The sequence below is a fragment of the Leiobunum rupestre genome, chromosome 6, assembly GCF_980474605.1.
Source record: "Leiobunum rupestre chromosome 6, qqLeiRupe1.1.hap1, whole genome shotgun sequence".
Lineage (NCBI taxonomy): Eukaryota > Metazoa > Arthropoda > Arachnida > Opiliones > Sclerosomatidae > Leiobunum > Leiobunum rupestre.
The window spans coordinates 34,245,917-34,264,233 of NC_143389.1; the positions used below are offsets into that span (position 1 = coordinate 34,245,917).

General features: G+C 38.1%; 1 protein-coding gene and 1 long non-coding RNA gene across 2 annotated transcripts; one reads left to right on the forward strand and one right to left on the reverse strand.

The window, feature by feature from the left end:
• Positions 1 to 3,820: 3,820 nt before the first annotated feature.
• On the reverse strand, positions 3,821 to 8,021 carry wwk (anoctamin 8 white walker). Its single transcript, XM_090179980.1, has 13 exons — positions 7,697 to 8,021; positions 7,391 to 7,637; positions 7,083 to 7,321; positions 6,896 to 7,012; positions 6,679 to 6,824; positions 6,298 to 6,621; positions 6,098 to 6,239; positions 5,900 to 5,955; positions 5,753 to 5,827; positions 5,441 to 5,683; positions 4,908 to 5,375; positions 4,629 to 4,764; positions 3,821 to 4,544 (listed from the first exon to the last, which is right to left on the reverse strand). The coding sequence occupies exons 1-12, from the start codon at positions 7,821 to 7,823 to the stop codon at positions 4,711 to 4,713; spliced, it is 2,238 nt and encodes a 745-aa protein (XP_090036106.1). The 5' UTR covers positions 7,824 to 8,021; the 3' UTR covers positions 3,821 to 4,544; positions 4,629 to 4,710.
• A 5,242-nt stretch (positions 8,022 to 13,263) lies between these two features.
• On the forward strand, positions 13,264 to 13,567 carry LOC149940683 (uncharacterized). Its single transcript, XR_016481390.1, has 3 exons — positions 13,264 to 13,280; positions 13,368 to 13,383; positions 13,459 to 13,567. It is a non-coding gene; the product is annotated as an uncharacterized LOC149940683 (long non-coding RNA).
• Positions 13,568 to 18,317: the final 4,750 nt, after the last annotated feature.

Here is an 18,317-nt window from a genome sequence, read left to right on the forward strand (position 1 = left end):
ATCTATAGTTATCTTTAGCCGACCCGCGAGCATATACCTGTTTGTTCCTGGCTAATCGTGAACCGGTACTCTGGAAAGTTCCGCCGGCACCCCCCCCCCCCCTTTAATATCGAAAAAGGAGAAGCTACGCCTACACTCCCTGGACTCAAGCATGCCAGCACCTAATTTATAACCAATACACCAATGTGCAAATATAATAAAACCGGCCTGCTACACGCCACAAATATTTGTTTCAAGACCATGTGCGAGGGTTTTTACTATTGCCCCCCCCCCCCTATTATTATTATTATTGATGAAGGGGTGAAGGGCTTTGGAAATGCCCGTTCGCGCACGTCGACCAGAGGTCCATTGTGCAAAACCCGAACCTTAAGACTTAAAAAGTCCAATATCCGACACAAAACGGAGAATCCTCTTGGCCGACATATTATAGAAATCAGAAGTTTCCAGTTGATGCATACCAAGATGCTCGAATCTTTGGGCCGCGTAGTAATCGCACCTACAAAGCACATGAGAGGCGGTTTCCTCCTCAGCCTGACATGCCCTACAGATTGGATCATCACTGATTCCAATCAGGTGAAGATGTCTGTTAAGGAGACAGTGACCTGTTAGTAGGCCAATGACCAACCTGATATTAGATTTGGAAAGCGAGAGCAGCTCCTTAGCTCTCTGCCTAGAGGGGCCCGAGATAAACTCTTTAGCCTGCCTTTGGCCATCCATCTCAAGCCAAAGCTTGAGTTGACGGTCAGTCATAAAGTTAGAGATAAGGCCGCGAACTATGCTAGAGGTGATAGGAACGGCAGGTTCAGGACCAAAGAACCCAGCCTCTGCCCCCTTCTTGGCTAAGACATCGGCCCTCTCATTACCATAGTACCCCCGATGGCCAGGAACCCAATAGAGCTGAACTTTATTATTGGTGCCTAGCTCCGAGAGGAGGTTCAAACAGCTGTAAACCAGTTTTGAAGAGACCTGAAACTGGTTGAGAGCCTTGAGGGCTGCTTGACTATCCGAATAAATTTGGATAACCTTGCCATGAAGCTTCTTCTTAAGACAAAAATCAACACAGAAGCAGATAGCGGCAATTTCCGCCAGGAAAACACTAGCATAGACACCAAGGCTTTCAAAGACGCCGAGATTGCTAGTAAGACAATACATCCCCGAACCTGAGCCAGAGCGGGTCTTAGACCCATCGGTAAACCAGACGATTTCTCCTCTGGCCCCGAGGGTACTATGATTGGCCCACTCTGTACGGCTTGGAAAATAAGTATTGAAGGACTTACTAAAATGCAGCTTCGTAGTCATCAAATCAGAACCCATGAGATATACAGGTAACTGACATGAAATTTCCCGAAAGATCTTGGTGTGGCTATTATCCCAAGCATTCGCCTTCCACCAACCATTCTGGTTGAGCCTATAGGCTCCCATAGCAGCAGCTTCCTCTATAAAAAGATGAAGAGGAAGAATGTTCAGGAGAATTTCTAGAGAAGCACTTGGGGCTGTTCTCATAGCTCCTGTGATGCTGACACAAGCCAGCCTTTGTAGGGTGCGCAGATCGCTCTGCACAGTCTTAATTCGGACTCTTGGCCACCAGACCACTGCAGCATAAGAGAGCAGTGGTCTGATGATCATGGTGTACAGCCAGAAGGCCACTTTAGGGCTAAGCCCCCATGACCTGCTAACTGCACTCCTAGTCCTCCAAAGTAACATCTTGGCCTTCTTAACTACACAGTCAAGGTGAGGCTTCCACGTTAGTTTGTTGTCAAGAATAACACCAAGGTACTTCACCTCCGTGCTTTCCCTCAAAATAGTCCCAAATAAGGAGATATCATTAAAAGAGTTTTGCAGCCTTTTACGAGTAAAAGGAACAAGTACCGTTTTACTAGGATTAACCGTAAGACCAACTTCCCTGCACCATTTTTCCACTGATGCAAGAGCCCTTCTCACTAAATCGCTAGTAGTGTTGGGGAATTTTCCCGTAAAGATGATGGCGATATCGTCGGCATAGCCGAAGCAGCGGCACCCATCCCTGTCTAGCCTCACCAAAATCTCATCCACAACCAGGCACCACAGCAGAGGTGATAGAACACCACCTTGCGGGCAACCACGGCTGGTGGAGATCATAAGGGATTCACCGAGCAGGGAGAATACCACCACACGATTCGTCAGCATAGCTTTGAGCCAGAGACACAGAGTGTCATTAATGCCAAAGCGCTTAGCAGCCTTCATGATGACTGCGCTGGACACCTTATCAAAGGCGCCCTCAATATCAAGGAACACAGCTAATGCTATTTCCTTAAAGTTAATAGCCCTTTCAATGCAATTGGTTATGCCTTGAAGGGCAGTCTCAGTAGATTTGCCTTTTTGGTAGGCATACTGAGCCGTCGAGAGAGGTGTATGAGAAATAACCTCTCCCCTAATATAGTTGTCTACCAATTTCTCCAAAATATTTAGAAAAAAAGAAGTCAAACTGATTGGTCTAAAAGCCTTAGCCTCGAGATAGTTAGATTTCCCTGGCTTCGGAATAAAGATCACCCTAGAAAGCTTCCAGGTGCTAGGAATATATCCAAGGGCAATACAAGCCCTATAGATTCTACTCAGCATTGGGCCGACAATGTCAATGCCCTCCTGCAACAGAATGGGAAGTATCCCATCCGGCCCTGGAGACTTATAGGGCTTAAAAGACTTTATAGCCCAAATAAGTCGCGAGTGCGTGACAATTTTGTTCGCCACCGCCCAGTCCTCCCTTTTGGTACGTGCAATTCTAATAGGAAGGGCCCCCCCTAAGAAACGGCTTGCCCGGGCTACCTAGAAGACCTGGCTACGGTCCTGTAAAGAAGAAAAATAATTATATTGGTACTACAAAATAATTGGTTTAATTATTTTAATATAATTTCTTATATGTAGTTTGCACAAAATACCGATAGTGTGCTGAACTATCAATAAAAAGATCAGGCTTTGTTTTGTAGGGAATAAAACAGATGACGCCGCAAGAAATTAATACAGTCTTGATGGTCAGGGCTCTAGTGGACTCATAGGTCTACTACTCCTGTTCATCCGCTTTTTTCCTTCAAGTTCCTATATAATCCGATTTTAAGAAACTAAAATTGTAATTATAATTAAAATAAATTATTCATAACATTTTGTAGGGATAACACGAGGTAGTTTAGATAGATATTCTGGTTACATTTATCAAAGCCAAAAGAAATCAAAGTGATATAGAGTTGACGTAAGCAAACCAAAAATTTTAAACCACCACTGGGAATTTTTTTAAATTATGACGTCATAAGATGAACTGCAGTGTGGCAGCAAGTCCAAATTGACGTTTTTAAACATTCAAACTGCTGTTAATCGTGTAGGGGGAGCTTGTAGCAGTGCAGATTGTACAGAATAGGGCTGTGCGAGTCCTCTTTTTTGGATTTCGAGTCGAGTCCGAGTCCCAAAAAATTGGACTCACCAATTTGGGAGTCCCACTTTCGAGTACTCATTCGAGTCTTCGAGTCCCTAAGAATTAGCCACGAGCAATATTAGAGTCTTAAATTTCCGAACGAGTCCAGTATGAGCATTAAATTTATTCCGAATCCAATTCGAGTCTTAAATTTATTCGCGAGTCCAATTCGAGTCATAAATTAATTCAGAGTCCCCAATTTGCAGTTGAGCCCTATCTAAGCCTTATATTGCTAACAAGTCAGAATCATCCTAAAAGTTAAATCAGTAATTAATATTAAAATACTTAATTTACTTATCTACAATTTTTATAATAAGAAGTAATTTTACTAATTTAAGTAATTAAAATTTTCTTCAAAAATGTTTTAATATCTGGAATCTGGATTTTTTTGGTTACTAAAACTTACTACAAGAACTATTCACCATGTGAGTCATGTGACCTCTGACTAATCAAACTGCGTTAACGCTACCGCAGCGCCAATACGGGACTTTTACAAAAAAAAATAAACAAATAAAAATGACGGACTCGTCTTAAAAAAATTGGACTTGCGAGTAATTTTTAGGACTCGGTGAACGGCTCGCAAGTCCATTCGAGTAATAAAAATTAAAATATTCGAGTCCGAGTCCGAGTACTCGACTCGGACTTGAGACCGAGTACTGGCAGTTTTTGAGTACTCGCACAGCCCTAGAATAAAGCTAACTTTATACTCCTACAAGTTACCCTACAAGTCTCCCAGCGATGGCTTAACCTCTAGTGAGAAACTCATGATGCATCCCTTTTTTCTCTTCAAGAACTCCATTACTCCTTTATTACTCCAAACTATTACGTCCCTTTATTTTTGTTTGCTATATCACTATTGTCAACTGTCGTGAAAATTGTTAAGCGTATTGTAATAAATGACAGAAGTATCTTATACACGACCATTTAAAATACCAATTATAATGGTAAATATGAGAACCAGCAACTCCGTGAATTCAAGTTCTTTAAACCAACCACAACAAAAACAATAAAAATTGGTTTCCCAAAGATATCACATGTTCAAGGACACAGTTGGAGATAGAAAACAGAAGAGGAGAAATGAGAGGCAGAAATAGAGATTGCCCTAGAAAAAGATGTAATCTACAGAAATTCAGCCTTTAAATGCTCTAAATATGAAAAACTTTCATAAAAATAAACAAACACTTACAACATACATCAATGTCCTGATCAACTTCGTTGTCTTTCCTGTGTAATGATTGAGGCAGCTATTTGATTTTAAGCACGATATTTCAAGAGTTTTCCAAAGAAACTTTCTTTTTTAGCAGTTCAGAATGGTGAAAAAGCTTAAGAACACAAATTTTTGTTTTAACAAATAAAACAATTTGAAGATCAACAAGTTGGTCAGAGGGCTGGGGAACCGCTAGTCTAAAAATCAACAAGTACGTCATGGGTGGAAAGTGTCAACTTCACTATTTAATTATTATACCTTAGCAGCTTCTCTCCGGCAAAACTCCACTTTGGCAATCTCAGTGGTGACCCAATGAGGAATGTCAGGGATGGCTCTGGAGAGAGCCAGTTTTGATATTAACAAGGCATGTTCCAAGACCACCATCCAAAGAATTGTTTCTGTGACTGTCCAATCGGGAAAAGCTTTTTCAAGATGTCCAGACAGTCCAATCAGTGCGCAATTGACCATAACAGCGATAACGCCCATGGTTTCCATGGCACTTTGCCACGCTCCGATATTTCTGGCCTGCTGGGCAAAGGGTCTCTGTGAAATGATACACAGCTTAAAAGCGTCGCTGCGTATCTCAATAATGTTGTTCAACAGGGCGAAGAAGGCAGCTAGTGGAAAAGCCGGTGAAAAGAGAACTACGTAACCAAACTGAATCAAGATCTCCAAATAATCTTCAAAAGTTCCATCATATTTGAAAAGTGTGGCTTCAACCTCAGCCTTAATGAGAGTGAAATTATATTCTACGTTTATATTCGCTATTATACTAACTGATCGAATTATACTTGGGAAAATTTATCGCTAGTTTTGGACCCTGATTCACTTGTTTCTTTTTCAGAATTTTCATTTTGAGTACTTTGTTCTGGTATGCTGGCATCTTCTTTATCATCAGATGATTGATCAGTGAAAAATGGCCAGGATAATGAAGCAGAGAGGAATGAAAGTTTCAATGTTTCATAACAGAAGGGCAAAATGGACTCTTTTACGTTTCCCAAGACTTGTCGCGTTATAAGTAACGTGGCCAATTGCTAAGGGATACAATTATTTCATAATATAATTGAAAATAAAAATATACCTAAAGCCAATATAATAATTACTTCTCTTAAGCGGTCCATATCTCGCAAGTAAAAAGCAATGTAAAATAGAGAGAGAAACGAATTGACAAATTGAAACTGAAAAATTTAAAAATAAGACATTAAATTAACTGTCATATAAAAAAAATCTTTTCAATCCAAACTACGTACAGAAGCAATTTTTACGATCAAATGATTCTCATATTCTTCCTCCAAACGATAGTTTTCTGCAAATTAATTATTTTAAGCCCAACTAATTCACCCCAAAATCTTGAAAAGAAAACAAAAACAAAAATTCAAAAAAACCAAATAAAATAACATAAAAGCGCAATCAGAAATGAAATTCTGTCAAAAGAACAGATATTTTACCCATATCATTAAGCCAATAAGCTAACTTTCCATAAGCTACGTCGAAAACACTTATAACTATAGCCATTAAAATTTTCGGACAGATTTTAAAAAATGAGAAATTGTAGCTTTCGCAGCTGTCCAGCCAAACATCCCAACATTCCTGCGTAAAAAGTAAATTTACTAAAGAATCAGTTTTAAATTTAAATTTAACTATGTACCTGTAATTCAAGAAGAGCGAACATTGTCAGCACAACCACAATGAGAGAAATGAAAACACAGGGTAAACTGACAAAGTAACGGAATAAGTTCCGTTTATATCGACAATATGACGGTTCCATAAGTCCAGTAGCGGGGCTTTTTTCTGGAGGTCCACAAAAGAGTGGACGTGGTGTGGTTAAAAGTTCATTTTCTACATCTAAGGTACCCCATTTATAAGCTAGCTCCGCACACTTCCGTTTCCAAGACTCCAAATAAACAGTAGCCCACAATATGTTGAAAAAGGCAAAGGCAATAAATGTTGTGTCCTCAAAAAGACTAAATCCCTGCAAAAAATTCTTAGCTTAATTTTATTTTCTGGCTCTAAAATTAGGCCCCCTTACTTTTTCATTGTGGCTAGATGAATAAAAGCCTGGTACATAGAGAGATAAAAGTCCAAAAATTGAAGGAAATATCAAGGCTATTGTGTAGTGACCCAACCAAGCAAAATAAACTGCAACTTTAACTCCAAAATAGCGGCATATATCCTCTGTATTCAAATGATACTTATTATCTTAATTTAATAATAATTTAAGTTAGGTATATACTATCAAGTCTAACCAAGGGGTTGTGGCTTAAAAAAGGCCTGCACCCATGATTGTCGTAACTGAGACAAATTTTCTAAATCATGTAGAGGAAAGAACTGAGTTATCAAACCAGTTGATAAACATTTGGGAACTAAATAAATAATGCAATAAATAAAGTTTAAAAAATTGTTTGAAAAATGCTTAAACTGAAAAATAATTACTTATAGGCTGTTCTTCAAAGAAATCAATTTCAAGCTGTCTCGAATCTCCCTTTATAGCCTTCAGTTTATACGCAAAATAACAAATAATGCTTTGACGCTCAGATGATGTAAAAAAAGTTTCAAAATCTTCAGAGCGGCAATAGAGATCAAGTTCATCCTTGATAAACTCTTTAAGCCCGCCTCCAAATTCTTTTTTTAACGGTTTCTTAATTCTTAATTCTTCCGCACCTTCTAGCAAACTAAAATGCCAAATTATAAATGTAATTATTACAAAATCTATATCTATTTCCACTCATGTAGAAACCTACTCATCAATACGAGCCCAAATGTATAAACACCAACATTTGCAATATTTCTGATATTTTGGTTTCAAAATAAGCTGTGGTATTCTGCTCTTTAACTCTTGTTGAAACCAATTAATAGTGGCTTCTGGAGTTTTACATTTGAATGCCAAAACAGCATCACACTTTTCATCAGGTTGTAAAGTTCCTGACCAAATTTGGTTGGATACAGATAACCAATTTGAAGCAACAACACAATTTTTCACCAAATGCCCTGCAAATGAAGACATTTATGCTTATTGATAAGCAATTAAAATGGTAAGCTGTGTGTACCTGCCGCTGATAGACGTGACATTCGATGTGGCCATGCTTTTGAACTTAAAGCTTTAAAGATCTTATTAGGCCTTGATTTGTCACTTTCGATTTCATGGTTAATTTCCTTTTCGGTTCTTTCGCTCATAATTTAGATGTTTTAAAACTTAGAAAATATTACATTTTCACTGTTGATTTCGTTCTAAAGATAATACTCCTTTACTTTTTAATTTAATCTAAATACATAAACCAAGTAACAAAGCTTTTAATTTCGTGTTACACCCATAGAAATAGAAATTAGATTTCTATTTCTATGGTTACACCGTAGCACGGCCCCCTGCACGCGCTTGCTCCGCGTGCGCTCTGCTCGCGACGATTGGTGCGAGAGGGAGCGCACGCGGAACGAGCGCATGGAGCCTAGACGTGGGCAAAACTCCGAGTGAGATTCCGAGAGTGATCTAACCCGCCACTCTTTTCACTTTACTCTTTCGAAAAACACTCCACTTTTATGAGTGGATTTTCCACTTTTCCGTCACTCGCGAGAGCGATCTCGTTGGAAGAGTGAATATATTCAAGGTCAAAGCGTTCACTCTTTTCTTTTTCTTCGCCCGCAAAGGACGGCGGGAAATTTGAAATTTAAAGCGGGAAATTCGAATTTCGTATTGAAATTTTATTATTTCCTGTTATGTCCCCACATTTTTAAAATAGAAATGAATTATTCAAAACCGTATTATGCACGTAATGCAAATAACAGTTAATTACAGCGGAAATTATTATTGTATAAAATTTTAACTAAAGCGAAGGGATCAGCTTAGAGTCTAAGGTTTCAGCTATATTCATTCATAACACGAGTTATAATCATTTTTATTAATTGCAGACGTTTCGCGAAGTTATACTTTATTAATCCATCATTTCATTCTTATTTACGCCCAATGGATTGATAAATGCTTTGAAACGTCTCCACTTTAAAATTTTATTATACCATGAAATGTCCTCCATTTTTTTTAATAATTTTATTACACCATGGTAATATATGATTAATATTTTGAGGCTACGGTAGTGGTTCATATTCCTATCAGTTCTTAATTTAAAAACTTATAAATTATATAACGTTATAAAAGTATTTATAATAAAATACTAAATAACCAAAATAATAATAAATAATAATAAGAATGGGATCAGTATTATGACGTTATCTCTGGACATACGTAGAACGTCTACGAAGGAAAACCGGACAATTTCCATTTCGCATATAATATTATTTATTGAACCAGTAATTATGCTCAATTTCTAATCAAATGACATGATGAAAACACGTAGTTATGTTTATAACATTCGCCCCTCACCAAAACGTACGACCCCTCCCTTTCGGCCGTCGTTCTCGTATTCCCGGCGGGCGGCCGCCGGTCGGTCTGGTAATATGGGGTTCAGCTTAATCCTATTGTGATTTAAGATATAAAAATGTATGTAAGGTTGAGGAAAGGAGCCACGATAATTAACTCTACTGGTGCTCTTTTAGACCCCAACCTCTTTATTTCACACATTCTTTATAGTAGACCTAAAATTCTAAGCCGAAACCGTTTAACAATGTAAAATATTACAATTAAATATTATTAGGCTCGCGATCTTCTTTGACCCGAACAGCCATTTTCTTCTCTTGTTGGAATAGTTCTATTAAATGGATCCATCACTTACAACAGGGGGAGGCATCGGGGCAACGTAAAATCCAGACTTGCAGTGTGCTTCACAACCAGTTTTTTTGTGATCCCTATGCCTTCCCCTGTTGTATTTAATAAACTTAGATCATCATCTTAATTTGTAGTAGATTTATTTTATTATACATATTACTTCACGCTCGTCACTATAATTGACAGTTCGCCGAGCCCCCCCTCAAGCTTAATCCCTTCTTTATTTCCAAACCGTCACCGGTCCGGTGCCTAAAAATAAAATGCCATACCAAGGGTACCAACAGACCAAGGTCAAGGTCCGAAGGTCGTCTTGACCCCCTCTTTTATTTAATTGTATTCATTCGGGCGGCCGCCGCGGCCGCTATACTATTGAACCTTGTTTACATTGGTACTAAAAATAATAATTACAATTCCGAAGCATTTAACGTATTTTATTTAAAAAAAAGTATTCACACTAAGAAAAAAAAAACAAATTTTGCATACGTTTCCGTCGAAAAATCGTGGAAGCCATGATGTTCTAATATACCATAGGGTACTTACCGTACTTATACCTCCTTAAGTTTGAATTCTTGGAGACCTGGTTTTCAACCTTAATATAAATATAAAAAATAAAATTGTACTAGCGCTAGGTAAATATCAACCAGTAGGAAGTTCAGAGTTCACCATGGACTCTAGATCAGGACTGCCACCCTATTATACAAACCATCGAGCCACTTTTGTGAGAGAATGTAAGGTCAAAAAACAATTAACCACCCACCACACTTTTTTGATAATGAGAGAGGCGTCTCCTCTATTCCTCCGGGGTCACCCATGACCCCTTTGGCATATGAGGTAAACACAAAACTCGCTAAAACGTTCTCCAGAATTTCCATGGAGTACCAACAATACATTGAAGAGTGAACCTTTTTTACCAAAATGGAGTGGCCCTTAAAAGGGCCGTTTTTTTATATTTTTCCAAAACCTAAAAGTTATCTTTTATTATTATAATGATAACTTTCCCAAATAATATTTGGCATAACTTACGAAAATTTAGTCAGCCTGTAAAGCTCTGTACTCTCTGTACATTAACAATCCAGCAACTCGAGCCAGGGTGATCCGGCTCCGCCGGTACCGAAGAATCGCTCGGCTACAGAAAACATCCGCTCTACGTCCCCCGTGCACGCTGGTATCGAGAGCACCCTCGCAGCTAATGCACTTAGGAAAGGAAATTTCCCGGAATACTGCCTCCAGAAATCCAACGGCGCAGTTCCATCATTTTGCTCTGAGAAATATATTTCTATTTCCCTATCCAGAGATTGGAGTCCCTCTTCTCCAGAATCATCGTCGTCGCTTCCGTCGTCGTCACTGCTGCCCCCAAAAAGTAATTCCGCGGGATCTATTTTTTTTGTTTTAACCTTCGGTGGCTGCGTCCCGTCGGCCTTAACTACAACTGCGAGATACGCCTTTAGCGTCTTCCTCGCCTGCTCTTTGGTCACGCAGTGAAAGTTCGGTAAAGCTAAGTAGCAATAATAATATAATTGTTATGTAAAAAGATGAAAGTTACTTCCAATTACCTAATTTTTTATATAGACCTACCAGAGAATTTCTCGAACACATATGTTTTTTGGCGCGGATCCAAAAGGGCCGCAACCACGTAATCCTCGTCGAGAATTTCGTCAGCAAATCTCGTTGCAAGTCGAGAAAGCAGCTCGTCCCTAAAATCCTTGAAATATGGAGCTTTCGCATTCATCAGCTCTTTATTGGTCTTCATAAGCTGACCAATGACTAAGTTGGCCACTGGCCCTCCCCTCTGAAATATGTCTGTCGCCACCTTAAATGGCTTTAGCAGCCGCAAAAGCTCATGAAAAACATGAACATCATTGTCTCTGGGCAGAGGCAACTCCATCGCAACTTTGTCTAAATGCGCGGATAAAATAGTAGTGCCCAACGCCACAAGCATCCCGGGCTAAAAGAAATAGTTTAATAAAAATGATATTGAGCAATTTTAAAAGTCTGATTAATACCTTAGCTAGACGCTCGATGGCCATATAAATGGAATTCCATCGAACCCCTCCAATGGTTTTAACGTCGCATCCCTCGGGAGAGTTTTGACGGAACGTCTCGGTCCATTTTGGAGATCTTTGTAAAAAATTTAGCCACGAATTTACACGGGCAATGGCTTTTTTGGCACGGGGACACGCGTCAATGGCACCATTCACTACAAGTTGCAAGGAATGGGCCACACATCGTTTCCTGTTCCAGTTTGCTGGGATATCCATTTCTACTTCATAATCTCCGAAGAGGTTGAAAGAATCTTCTACATCTTCCGATTCCGAAGACTCCGGCGAAGGTTCTCTTTCTTCTTTATCTTCCCCCAAAATTTGATTCATCGTGTTCCAGCCTGAAAAATATTATAATATATTATTAGACCAAATTTACTTAGCCTGCACCACAGATAATTAAACAAACCGTCGTCCAGCAAGTAGCTCTCATCGGAATCGGATTCCGAATCCTCTAAGTGGCCGGACGAAAACGACGACGAGCACAAGTTGAGGTCTAGGTTTGACAACTCAACCTCCGCGCTGGCGTTATCATTTTTCTCCGCAACGAATCCTGTCTGCGGAACTATCCCTGCTAAATTCAGGGCTTTTGTGATATTTGAGGCGTTATCGGCACAAATGCACGAAATCTAGAAAAACCAAAATTTACAGAAATGTTAAATTTATTTTTTAACCAAAATAAACAAGTATATCTCTTACGTGGGATGGCTCAATATCAAGACTGGCCAAGATTTCCTTTAGCTTTGCCAAAATGGCTTCGCCAGTATGGCTGCCCGGGAAGTGGGCAAACGCCACCAAAATGTTTTTAAATTCCATGTTCCTATCGATAAATTGGGCTCTCACCCCAATTACCGACTGCCGTCGGCGGCTGCTCCAGATATCCATTGTAAGGTGCAGGTTTTTTTCCGGAATGGAATTCAGAATTTTCTTTAATTTAATTTTGAGAAAAAAATTAATTAGTTGATCCGGAAGCTAATCGTCCATTGAAGACTTACTTTAATTTTGGGCTTTAATTCGTTTTCAACAATGAAATCCAAGTCGCGGACAACTTGGCGGCGTGAATGCACAGTCAGTGCAGGGTTAGCGACAAAGATTGCTTGACGAAATCCTTCGCTCTCCACTGCACTGAACTGTATACCACTAACCGCCACCATGTTAACCAGGGCACGGCGGAATTGTATTTGTTGGGGGTGGTTAGCCGCCAGCTTTTTTACCACCTTCATCTTATCCGTCGGAGGCTGTGGATAAATATTGATGGTGGATGGTGGCACGATCGGCGAAAGATTAATCTTGTGCAGTGACTATATCAATTTTCAGATTGCATAATTAAAATCAAAACATGAAATTAAATAAAAGAGAAAACGATACTAACTTTAAGATGACGTCGCCAATTAGAGTCACTTCCATTGGAAAGCATGAACGTTTTGCTGCAATAATGGCAGACACCGTACACAGTTTTGGAGGGGGTCCCATTATCTAGGGGCTTACTCCCTAAATAGTCGAAGTGATTGGAAATTCCGTAGGTTCCGAAATTACCAAACTCATTGAGAAATATGTCGTCTTTAACTAAATTGGTGAGTTTTGAAGGTACCACGTCCTCCGTCGGTGAGAATGCAATGAATTTCTTCACAGGCGCCGTATGTCCCGAAGTGACCTTTCTCTTCGACGTTATAGGCGTTGATTCACAGGAGAAGCCCGGAACTGCTAAAACTCCACCTAAAATGGGCGAATTGGTGTCTCCTGACCTATTACCCCGAATAATTGGAGGAGTGTCAGTATAGAGACAAAGACAATAAAAAATAAATAAATATTAAATTTGAAACATTACATTTTGGATGTCCAAAGATGAAGAAGAACGAAATATCGAACTAAAACTTGGTAAGCAGTTTTATAGCCTTTCAAATGAACGGTTGACAAGAAACTGTGATATACTGAAATTCGATTACTCTACTTATACTCTTTTAGGACGCTAGAATAAAAGGTAAAAGGTGTCGTACAATTCAAGCACCCCCCCCCCCCCTGACCATGGGTTATTTTCCTTCCCTGATCTTTGTAGTTGAAATGAAGAGCAAAACCGAATCGTCGCCAATATGTCGCGGGGGTTGAAGTTCCGACGCTGGGGTCAGTCTTGCCAAAATCCATTTCGCCAATTAAACACTTCGGGGAAAACCACTCAACTCTTCTAAAACCTTTCAACTGTCGCCTCAAAATCGTCCAAGAGCCCAAAGAGGCGCCAGCTTGTCTGGAATGTATTGGCTGATAGCGGCGGAAAGAAGGACCGTAGGGGATAAACCAAATAGTAGCATATGAATAGCAAATGCGTTAAGAATAAAATTAAAACTAGAATTACTTTTATGAATACCGGAATCGCGATTTTATATTTACTGTTTTTGATTTAATTTGACATTGATTTTACCCAACTTAATCGACTTATCTAATTTAGTCCAATAACCCAAATATAATTGCAGTTACTCAACTTAAGATATTATTTCTGTGTTTTAATCGGAATTGTCTCAATTTATTAGTATTTAACCATATCGTCTTGAATTTACATCAATTAATCGAGTTTTCCAATTTCAATCCAATAATTCAATTATATTAATTATAAACCCATTTTAATAATAGAGATATAAATTATTTTTAGATAAAACAATTTTATCCGTTGTTCAATTATAATTAATTAATTTAGTAACGAACCGTCTGTTTACCGAAATACAGTTATAAGTCTACATGTGTAAAGAAAAGCTACTTTAAATGAAATCCCGATCCTTTTTTTTTGCTCCTGTTCCAGTAAGAGCTAGGGCTGGGTAGCCTTAACAGCTCTGTAGTGTTCACAAGTAAATAAATTAATTGATCACATTGTCAATCAGAGTGGGGAATCATTGGGACAGATTAAGAATGTTATACAATTAGAAAGTAGTTAAATTTAGTATTAGTGAGGTCCTATAATTCCTATAAAATCCCTAAAAAATCCTATAAAATCCTATAATTTAGATATTTTGCCCATTTCAAATCCTGCCACTCTGTTAAATTGCTAGATTTAGCGATAGGATAAATTCCTATACAAAGTCACACTAGTCTATACTTTTGTTATTGTTAACATGGTTAGCTACTCGTATATTTTTGTGATGAAATAGTTAAATAGTTTCTATTTTTCAAGTTAAAATCAAAGATTTATTTCACTAAATATAATTTTCTTTTTTAAAAGCATAAAGTTAGTAAATGAAATAGCATATTTAGTCCTATAAAATCCTATAATTTGAATGGATTCCAGATCTGACTAGAGAATTCCAAAAGTGGACGTACGTAACATTCGAAGAGTCGGGTTAAGGACGATTTTACTTTAAATATAAATATTAACTAGCAAATTCAAGTTTTTAAATGGTAGGGTAAGCTTCCCTGCATTTCTTGGGTGCCTATTATTGACATCATTTGCGGGTAGATGTTTATTTATAACGTCAACAATGAGTAAGATTTCGGCGAATTGATTAACATATAAGTGTGTTAGAGTTCATCATTAAATATTTGTTTTAAGAGCAATAACATATATATTTTAGAATTCCGGATATAAAAATCTATCTATTGATGTACCCTAAATCACAAAATCAAAATGTGCCCAAGCTGGCGGTATCTCTTTAATGAAATCTAAATTCATCATTAGAAATATCAACCGGAAGTATCGGAATCTAAAGCTAAGACTAGAAGATCAAACAATTATCTCAATCGAAATTAAATTTTCGGCAAATAATTTATATATCGTTTCTCTTTCAATATTTTAAATATCAAACTTTTTCAAAGCCACCGAAAGATCAAACCTAAAAAGTGAAAAATAAATAATGTTTTTACCATTTTACTATAAAATTCGATATAAATAATCATTCGGCTAATATTAACTTTGAACCCCTAAATAAGAGTTCAAATTTGATCAAAAACCCTCGTTCCTTGATAACCCAGTGAATTATCCAAATGTTAATTAAAATAAAATTAATATCTTTTATGGTGGTTTATATGTGCTCTTTTTGTCTCAACATTTGGGACAAGAAAACTACTATTGAAATACTTTGATTGTATGCCTATTCGCATAACGCGGTTGACAGGACGGTCGGCGCCAGAGTTGACAGGTTCCGTTTGAAGGCTGTGATGATTTATACCAAGAAAACGGTGCCTAAATAAGCGAGTGCGGGAAGGGCCTAAAATATCCAGCAGGTACCCGGAAAATCCCCAGCCCTCAAAAATCGCGTACAGTTTTGTCAAGATGCACAAAGAAGCGTCTTCGTGTCTGGACTGCACCTAGGAGCTATAAAGCAGGGGTAAAAAGATGGGTCAGTTTGAAAGGGGGGATGACAACTAGTTACAGCAACGCCCGAAACGGACACAACGGGATAAGGAATATTCATTTATCATTTCGGCTTTGACATGGACACATCATCTCTAGACCTTTTTACGGATCCTGAGGACACTCAGCTTCTGTTTGAGATGGATCAGTGGAAGGCCAGGCTCGCTGCCAGTAAACTTTCGGGTAATATTCAGCTTTCTTTATCATAATCTAATTTTAAATTGAAAATTGCATTGAAACATAAAATATATTTTCCGTTTATAATATAGTGAGTTCAGATTCGGAAGCTGAATCGAAAGAGGAAGCTAGGCGCAAAGAGCGACAGATAATAAAGCTCGAAGCAGAAAACCGTGCTTTAAAACGTAAAATTTTAATACTGTTTTCACCTATAGGTTATAATAATAATAAAATTCTTTTTATTGGAAACACCTTTTAAGTTTAACTTGTTTACAAAAGGGTCCGGGTCCAGTTAGTTAAATTAAGTTACATTACATAAATAATAAATTATAAGTTTACAATTTTAAGCCCTGCATATATAAATATATTTGACTTTTAAAAATACTAAAAGATTAAATTGATTTTAAATCAGTGCGTCCCTTAATTTGAGTTCGGTACCATTTGCCAACACATGGTTATCTAAATGTTAAATTCGTAATTTGCAGAACAACTCGTTCAAAAGGACGAAATTCTTGCTGAGAAAGACCAGCGCTATTTTAAAGTGGATGACCAGTTCTTGGACGCCAAGCTCCTTAACGTTAAATTGGAGTTCAAGATAAAAAAACTAAAAAATCAACTGGACACGGCGAACCAAGCGCTTTACGCTTTATCGTTACAGCTCCCAGCACGGAAGCGAGGTAAAACACGCAAAACAAAATTAATAATATTTCACATATTTTAATCTACGATACTTACTCGTTATAGAATCCAGCGCTGAGTGTTCCTGCTCCTCCAAGCGACCCAAGCTTGAAGACTCTGAAGATGCCATTTAAATTTTGACGATAAAAAAAACGGCCCTTTTAAGGACCACCCCCCTTTTGAAAAAGGTCACCTTGAAATGTATTGTTTATTGTGGTGTCAGCCATTGGGTTATACCAGGTAGAGGTTTATTTGAGTTCCAGGTATAGAAAATTCATATCCAATAAATAATTATGAGTGGGATTGGTGGATAAAGTTTATTTTATTGGGAGCGTTTCCTTACAGGGTGCCATGCCAGTCTATAGGGTGCGAGAGTTTCTGCACCTCCTGCTTGCGTCTTCACGTCACCGCTTAAAACTCCTTCGCTTACCAAAATTAGCATTAAGCACCCGATATGAACCGAAACGTCTAGTCTTCCAATTTTTTCTGGCGAATGTTTCCTTGAAATGCCTTCATGCGTAACTTCTACTTCTCTAGAAGTTAAGAAATGTGATAGCTAAGCAGCTGTCAACAATCGTATCCCAAAGTGTTTATTTCATCTTTATATTGGTAAGTGTTATTGCCTAGAATCCGTAGTTCAAATATTTGTCGTTTCGTTAATATGCAAATAAAAAATAAAATTATTTTAATGCTTTTGAAATTGCAATTATTTTTCTTATACCTTATAAACTTTAACATATGAAAAGCATTTAGATTCTTGCGCTTCTACTACATACAATATGTAATGGTTGCTGTCAAAAACGTCACCGGTAGCGTTTATACGCGTGACGCCTTTGGTCATTCTTCTACTAGACGGTCTTCTTACGCACAATAGAACATATTCGCCCGCTGGCCGACCGCCCGCCTTCTCCCTCGCATTGACGAGAACGATGACCAAAAGGGGCTGTTCGTTATTGGGAGGGGAGAATTTCATAAACATAGCCACGTGTTTTCATTGAGTAACTTTTTCAATTTGCAAAATAAATGGTATATACAAAATAGAACTTACCCGGTTTCCTACGTCGACAAGGGATGTTTACTGTGTTCAATTACACTCATTCATCCTTCAGCCCCCCCCCTTTAAACTTTTACAAAGACTAAACCCACCTTTCAAATACGAATTACTAGGTATTTCAAACCACTGATCACATTTGTTTTTGCAATGTAAACTGAACCGTCTTGCTTAGCATCCTAATTGCTAAAAGATAATAACGGATTTTCACACAAAAACAGTGTGTGAACGCTGATTGACCGCCTATATATACTGAATGAAGGAGTGATATAACAATAAAACATTTTGCGTTTGCAGTCTTACCAGTCCTACCAGGAACGTATATGTGTATACACATGAAAGCCACACCAGTTGGCCCTCATGATTCTCATAGAGACTGGCGCGCCACCCTCTAATGAAGTAAAAATGAATTACTTTTAGTGGATTTTTAATGAAATTTCGTTTCTTTAACGAAAGACGCAATTTGTACTAGACGTCATTTTCCGCCGAAACCGCATCACGACTCAAAATTTTATACGTGTATTTCTTCATCTAGGTACTTAATTATAAGTCATAATATATGTTATTGATGTAATCCTTTTAGAAACTTGTAATATTTATTTTGAAAAATTAACTGAAGCCTTCGAAGATGCGTGTTTTAAACAATAATATAAGAGATGTGTTGTATACTTTT

What these genes read in the sequence shown, in the direction of transcription:
- wwk (XM_090179980.1), bottom strand. Translation starts at nt 7,823, where the DNA reads ATGAGCGAAAGAACCGAAAAGGAAATTAACCATGAAATCGAAAGTGAC. An exon ending in TTATTGGCTTAATGATATGG is followed by an intron (nt 5,956 to 6,097) that starts GTAAAATATCTG and finishes ATTAATTTGCAG; the next exon opens with AAAACTATCGTTTGGAGGAA. An exon ending in ATATGGACCGCTTAAGAGAA is followed by an intron (nt 5,684 to 5,752) that starts GTAATTATTATA and finishes TGTATCCCTTAG; the next exon opens with CAATTGGCCACGTTACTTAT.